Source organism: Marmota marmota, unplaced genomic scaffold (genome assembly GCF_001458135.2).
Source record: "Marmota marmota marmota unplaced genomic scaffold, marMar, whole genome shotgun sequence".
Taxonomy (NCBI): Eukaryota; Metazoa; Chordata; class Mammalia; order Rodentia; family Sciuridae; genus Marmota; species Marmota marmota.
This window is the reverse complement of record NW_026000206.1, coordinates 1,941,495-1,949,095: the sequence shown is the minus strand read 5'-3', so window position 1 is coordinate 1,949,095 and position 7,601 is coordinate 1,941,495. Positions and strand designations below refer to the sequence as shown.

Sequence of the window (7,601 nt, the reverse complement as noted above, 5' to 3'; positions counted from 1 at the left end):
GTGTGGTGGGGTGGGGGGGGGCTTTGGATACTTTTTAGATTCTTTGAAATCTTCCATTACTGTGGTCTTTCAGAGTAATTGGTAGCAGTGGCTTTGTGTTAGGAATATTAGGCTTCGTTATTTGGGTAATTGAAGTGATGGTGTAAGACATACTCAGGCTAGCATTTTAATAGTCCATCTGTGAGCTCATGTCATTCACTAATTTGTTAGTTCAACAAATATTAAGTGTCTCTGTGCTATAATTCTTCTAGGTACTAGAGTGTATAAGATAGGAAAAGTACCAGCTTTTCTGGAATTTCTGTTCTAATGTTATAGGCAAATAATAAAATATAAGTACTAATAGGTGCTGTGAAGAAATTAAACAGGGAATGAGATAGTGTGAGGGGCTGTTCCAACTGACCTAATGGAATGTCCTCTGAAGGGGAGATGTTGGAGCTGGGCAGAAAGGAGACAGCTGTGTGACTGCCTGAGGGGGGCAGTGTTGCAGATAGAGAAAATCCTAAGGACAAAAGTGTTGACATGTCCAAAGGGACAGAGAGCCAGGGTGGCTATAATGTAATGAACAGAGGTAAAAAATGAGGTTGGAGAATCAGGCAGGAGCCATGTCACCAGGCTGGGAAAATGAATTGGAATTGATTTTTCACTGTAATGGGAAGTCATAAAGGACTTTAATCAAAGGTGTGAACTAATCTTAGGTTTGCTTTTACCTAAGACCAGTGTGGCTTTTGTCTAAACTTAGTAAGTCTCATGCAATTGCAGAGGGGAGGAGAGGTGATGGTGGCTTGGATTGAGGCTATAGCGGTGGACTTGGAGACAGTGTTTGACTCGGGATTGTATGTGGAGCAAAATACCCCAGGGTAAAGGGAAGAGAGAAATCAGGGATGACCTCGACTGTTGGCCTGAGAAACTGGGATGGATGGTAGTGTTATTGAGATGGAAACTGAGAAAGAGGTGGGGATGGAGTGGAAATGGCACTGTTTTCTGCCATGGTCAATTTACAGTGCATAGATACTGGTGATGAGGCAGTTGGGCTTACAAATGAAGAGTGTGGCAAAGAGAAGCAGCTCAAATGATGATCAAGGAGGAGAGTGAGTGAGTGAGTGAGAGAGAGAGAGATACCCACTCTCTAGATACAAAATATGTATCCCAATTGACCCACCTCATCCAGCCACACCCTCCCAGCCTCCAGCTACCAGTTAATCCCATCAAGGGGATTAATTCACTGATTGATCATTTCACCTCTGGAATATTTTTACATTGTCTGACCCACAAGCTTTTGAGGGATACCTTATATCCACACAATAACAGAGATCAGTGCTTTATATTAAATCTGGAAGCCACTGGCTTGTGAAAGATTTAAAGTCATGGGTTCTGAGAGTTTTCAAAGGCTTTAGGAGTTTTTGGTTCAGTGGGGCTTATGGGGAATAGCTAAAATTTTAAATTTCATATTTGAAATTTGCCCTAGTATATGCACGTCACTAGGGAGGTTGATAGCAGAACCCAGATTTGCCTTCAAAGATATTTTAATATGAACTTATTTTTAGAACTCAGTGTAAACCATTCTTATAGATGATTCTTCATATTTAAAAGACTATACCCTTAGTTAAGAACATTCAGGGTACAAATCAGCTTATGTTTAATGTATATTTTAGTTTAGTTTTTGTTTTTAAATAATTTTTTGTTGTAGATGGACAGAATACATTTATGTATTCATTATGTGGTGCTGCTGGGGATGGAACCCAGTGGTCCATATGCGCTTTGCAAGATCTCTGCCACTGAGCTATGGCCTTCAGCCCCTAATGTCTATTTATAACAGGTAGTTGGGTTAGAATTGAAATATTTCCTATGAATTGTGCTGATTTGTTTATTCTCTTGTGGTGTGTCAAGAAATCAGTCAGGTCTGCTGACTGCCTTCTTTTTCCTTTCCCCAGAGGTGACCAGTCCCGGAAGAGAGCTGGGGATGAATTGGCTTACAGTAAGTGGCAAAGTTCCTTCCCTTTTTGGGTGGTCTTGTGCTAGGGCAGCCAGTAGGATACCCACACAGTGTGTCATGTCCCTTGTGTTCTTAGTGGTGCTAAGGTGCCATGTGTGACCAGGGTCAGGCTATTGAGGCAGCTGTCAGGAGGCCACTGGATTCCTTAATATCTGCAAGGATGGGGCAATGACCCAGGGTCAGTTTCTGATGCTCTTGGCCCCCTTTTGACTTTACTCAGAACCCCATGATTTTATGGGGAATTTTTCCTAAGACCTCTTGGGGGAGAGGATTAAGACATATAAGTTGGATAAACAGACTCCTGCCATCGTCATATGCTGTCTGCTCCTCATGCATTTTTCTGTTCTGACCTTTTTTCAGACAGCTCATCTGCATGTGCAAGTTCCAGGGGATACAGATAGTGAATGTGTTGAATGTACTTTCCTCCCGAGGAGAGGACACACTGGAGCTGCAGAGACTGTGTTCTGAGCACAGCGGGGCCTTCGACACTCAGGAGCTCTGTCACAAGGCTGTTCTTGGGAGAGAATGCTGGACTTCTTACTTTGGTTTGTAATTTTAAAAAAACAAAAAACTAACAAGAAACAAAAACGAAAACAGTTGCTGCTAGACTTGGGGGTGATTTTGAAATGGGACAATCTTTTAATGAGTTTATCTACAGATTCTATGAGGAACAAGCTTCGGGGAAATTGACTATTGCTGAGTGAAATCTGACAGCCAAAATCAGCAGCTTCCTCCAAAAATATAAGGGCAGAAGAATCTTTTTTTTTTTTTTTTTTTTAAAGCACTTGTTTTGTTCATTTGTGGACTTGGGACTTAACAGCATATTGGTTTCACATGTCAAGATATCTTTTGCTTTAAAACCAAGCAAATGGTTACAATACAGTATTTTCACCCATAACCCAAACAGCTCCTTTAAAAATAAGAGTTGATCTTTGTTTAGTATTAGGAAGTCTTGTTCAAGGAGAATGCTAACTACTTTCATTAGAACTTTTCCCTCATCAGTTCACAACTTTCTACTCTGTGCCTTGAGCTTTGTGCACTTTGCAACTGTGTGGCAGTGTTGTCAAACTCACAAGTACTTCCTGAAGAAGGTGATGGTATTCCAAACCAACCCACTAAGATGGTGGGTGACTTATAGGATGCTAATTAAGTGGGAGAATGGAAACGTGTTGCACATTGGTCAGATTTCCCCTGCTGCACCAGGCGTGTTCATGTTTGTGTGGGGACCAACTCTTGTAGAGCATTTGCATTCCTGCCATCACCTTACCTGTTTCACCAGCCGCTCTAGCATGGGCAGCCGTAATTCAAGGGTGGGCAGCCCTGCAGTACTAATGCCCCTGCCCCCTTTTAATATTGTGGAGATTGTCCAACAGCAAGAGCTGCTTCCTACGACATTCTGGAAGTGATAGTTATTAAAACCAAATATAATCCATGGTGTGGAGTTCCTGATCCATTTCATTTTAATGGGTGATAAGTACTTTAAAAAGGTAGAATCTGTGCTCTGCATCTTTTAAATATTATATTTGACATTTGAGCTTAGTAGGGAAGAAGTTCTGCTCTTTTTTAAGGTCCCCTTCCAGCTGTAGCAAAGCTGTGTTTTCTGTTTCACCATACCTGCAAGGCTGTTTAGTTCTTCATAAAAGTCTCTGAAGCTAATTCTGTTTGGCTTTGAAAGTCAAATAAAAATAGAAAGTGTGGCAAGGGGAGAATATTTTTCTACTCAGTTTTTCTTAAATGTAGATTAAACGTAGCCTTCACTTTCCTGGGCCTTATCAGACTAGTCACACTGGTCCTGATCTATCCAGAAAACTTGGCAGGGAAAGAAGACACACCTGATCTGAAAATTTTTCATAGAGCTGCCTCTGCCAGTTCAGCATGTCCTTTTTTGGGGAGTGTCATGGGTGGAAGAGCTAGAAGTGCCATACTGGGCACATGGTATGTTATCTAATAGAAAGTCCTTGATTTGTAAAAAATTATTCTGCAGAGGGGTAAAATTAAGCGAAGGTTCTCAGATATATTTTTAAGTACTTATCATCCAGAATGGGTGGATTTTGTGGAGGGCTTTAATTGGACTCATTTCACTCTGTTTGCATCTTAGATTGTGTAATGAACACTGAATTACTGTAAGAACACATACAGGCCTTCACTATGACCTGTATAGCTTGATTTGCTACACCAGTAACATTCTAGTGTCAAGAAAGAATTCCATTTTATCATGAAGCCCAAATTTTACTTTTCTCAATGGAGTGCTTTCCGTAGGCTTATAAATATACCTGGAACTGAAGTCTCTCCTGAGTGGCTTTAATGATATTTCTCAAAGGAATAAAATTGAAGCATTTCTTTATACATGGGTGAATTCTTCAGTATCCCGATAATATAACCAAGTGCTTTTTTCTGGGAGAGAGCATTCATTTTTGGCCAAGATCAGAACTTTCCCTATGACAGCACTGTATTATGATGGGAATTGGCATTAATATCTTATGTACGATGTTTTTGCATTATAAGTTAATGGAAAATACTTTAATTCCTTTTATTGTTGTGTATGTGTTAACAAAAAAGTAGGTGAAGGAATGTCTGCAGAATTTAGTTTCTCTAATTTTTGCACAATGGCTGCAGCCAGCTGTGGGTTAAGGTTTGGTACCACAAAGCCATTATTGGAAGGCATACAGGAAGGCTGTGCACATTCCCCAAGGCATGTGTCTTGGTGGTGAACACATCTTTAGCCCCTTGAAGTATGTTGCAGTGTAAAAAAAAAAAAAAAACAAAAAAAAAAAAATTACTTTAAGTTGAAAGTGACCTTGCTTATTAATTGAAATTCTTGACATTTTTTTTTTTTTTTAGTTTGCAGCATGAAGAAATACAACTTGGCCCCTTCCATTTTGTATTGACTGTGTACGGTTTGCCAGGAAGTATGTTCTTCTCATGTTTCCTTGTATTCTTCTTGCCAGCACAGTGTATAGTTTTTCCATGCCAGCTAAATACTGGCTTTTGTATCAAATCATTGAAAACCCAAATCATTGAAGATAGAATATTGTACATGCTGGTTGATTGGTTAGACAACACATGCAGTTGATTTGGCAAAACTGACTAGTATGTATGTGCAACCTGAAACTAGATCCTTAACAAAAAAGATGGGTGAGTCATCTTGAGTTAATAACATGTAAAAGTAAATGGGTGATAATTAGAGAGATGGTACGTATTTTAAAGGTTAGCCTTAAGCCTCAGTAACAGTGTCCTATCTCTTGAATTCTGTTGTCACTGCTGCACCCTAACCCGACAGGAAGTACTGCTTCATTTTCTTTGGGGGTAGAAAGCAAAACCTGATGTCGTGACTCTTAGCCCAATAGTTCCTAGGCAGAATCAGTGAAAAGAAGCACCAAACTGTTGTATGACTCCTGCTTTATAACTTTCATGGCAAAGTCACATTTTTTCCTGTTCCTGTTAAAAAATTATAGCAGTTTTCCTCCCTTTCATTAGAATGGAAGCTAATTTGTGGGTGGTGGGATTACAAAGGAATGGATGCCCATGACCAGGAACAGTGCACACGTCTCCAGTGCTCAGACTTGCCCAGCAGCCCCACTCACCTTGCTGTATGTATACCAGGCATTCTGTTGGGTTGCAAATTTGCACACATAAATAATTCCTCAGGAAGAGTTTGCACATGCATCACCTCGCAATATTCTGTACTGACCAAACAAGGAATTTGAAGGTTTTCAACACAAAAGGGTAACTTCAGAGTGGTCTGTACACCTATTGGCAAAGGTAATGGTGATCTGGCAAACCCAATTGGTTTCTGCAGTTATAAAGTAAGCAGGAGCATTTGTACCATAGTATTTAAATAATCCTCTTGAATCTCCCTGTATACAGTAAATAGCCCTTCCATATTTTGTCTTCTTATTGAGGCAGCCTGTGTTTTCTCCCCCCATCCCACCCTGTCTTATAGCAGTTAATTATTTCTGTGATTATTAAGAAAGAGGCATTGCCCTTGAGCTAAAATTCAATTGTTCAATAAGCAGCTATTATTAAACTAACTGAGCATTGTTTTATGGATATACACTAATCTGAGATAACAAAAAATTTACAATTAAACAGTAAAACAAAAAAGCCTTCTTTAGCTATCTAGCCATTGTTTGGATGTTTTGAGTTGATTTTTGTGTGTGTGTCATTGAACTTTAAGCTTGGGATATTGTGTTTACTTTAATCCAATTCTAGACCTCTTAAGGGGACTTTGAAATTCAAGGTCAGAATGTGAATCCTTTGAAACCTATAACAGATTTAGAGGACCTTTTTGGGTGTGATTACTGTTTTCAATAAGTTTGTATAAGATGAAGTTTATTTTTATCAGAAGCTAAAATGGAAGTCATAGGAGTTGGTGGAGAAATAGCTTTCCTATTACTTTCATTACTCTGTCAAAATTTGCCTGAGTTTCTGGCCACCATAATATATGAAAGGAGCTCTGTTCTTCTCAAGGGAAATGATTCCTCTTCTTCCCCTGTATTGATTAACTAGTCCCTGGCACCTCCCTCCTCCACTCTCCAAGACCCTATTTTGAACATCTCTCCAGAGTCGAGTGGCACAAGTATAGGTGCTGTTTCTGCTCGTGTTGCTGGGGCGGCTGGGGGAGAAGTCAAGAAAATGCTAATCATAGATCTTTTCTCATGGGACTCCAGTATACATTGCACCCCTGCTAGTTGGAAATTATCTTCCTTTCAGATTGGACTGCATTGTTCAGAAAAATGTTAATGGATTACAAATCTGGAAAATTTATAGGATGACTTTGGGGCTGAGAATTCTGTGGTTTGGAAAAAAATAAATATTTTGTATTGAATCTCATAAGTCATTTCAGTGTTGTGACTGGGTACCTGTGCAATAAGTCTGTGGATAGTCACTTAGAAGACAGCAGTTTACTCACTTAAGAGCCCTATTTGTCAGTATTATAACCATGCAATTCAGGTGAAGTTGTGGGGGAGCTGTGGCTAGAAACAGAAATGTGTCTATGTAATTTGGAGATGAAATGCAGGCAAAAGGTCTTTGCCACCTACCAGGACAGCCAGGACAAGGATGTGGCAATGAAGGCTTGTCCCTGGTGGTGCTAGTTGTCAGAAGGCATGGCAAGGCCAGAGCAGGTGCTGTGCATGTGAATTCATTCATTAGTCCAAGAAAAACCAAACAGTGGGTGAAATACTTAACTGACCTTGATACAAAGTCATTGACTTTGGTTTTGACCTTTAACCCTTGGTGGATTTTGAATCACTCCTTCTGTATTAGGGTATATACTATACTATTGTAGTTAATGAAATAAATCTTGTATAGATGTCCTTGGCCTTGTTATGTTATAAACCTTGTACAGAGGTCCCCAGCCTTGATACCTGGGTCACTAGAACTTTATTATAGTATAGATATTTGATCTTTGCTTATAAAAAATAATTCTGGTATAGAGATCAGGACTGACACATACTTTGCACGCATTGTTGCCACAGTTACTCAGCCTACAGGGTGTCAGTCCTGACTCTCCCTGCACCAGTGATGGAAACTCTGTGTGAATATGTTGGGGGGGCGGGTGGGGGTGGGGAGATTCTGTAGACATATGGAGTACATGCAGAGGTAT

General features: G+C 39.9%; 1 protein-coding gene across 2 annotated transcripts in view; it reads left to right on the top strand.

Moving 5' to 3' along the window:
- Cacul1 (CDK2 associated cullin domain 1) overlaps positions 1–6,826 on the top strand; it is a 62,915-nt gene extending 56,089 nt beyond the window's left edge. For both annotated transcript variants that reach the window (XM_048791288.1, XM_015498313.2), the window contains 2 exons: positions 1,932–1,975; positions 2,354–6,826. In XM_048791288.1, the coding sequence (XP_048647245.1) occupies positions 1,932–1,975; positions 2,354–2,394 (85 nt within the window). In that variant the 3' untranslated portion in view covers positions 2,395–6,826. The remainder of the gene's footprint in view (positions 1–1,931; positions 1,976–2,353) is intronic.
- Positions 6,827–7,601: the final 775 nt, after the last annotated feature.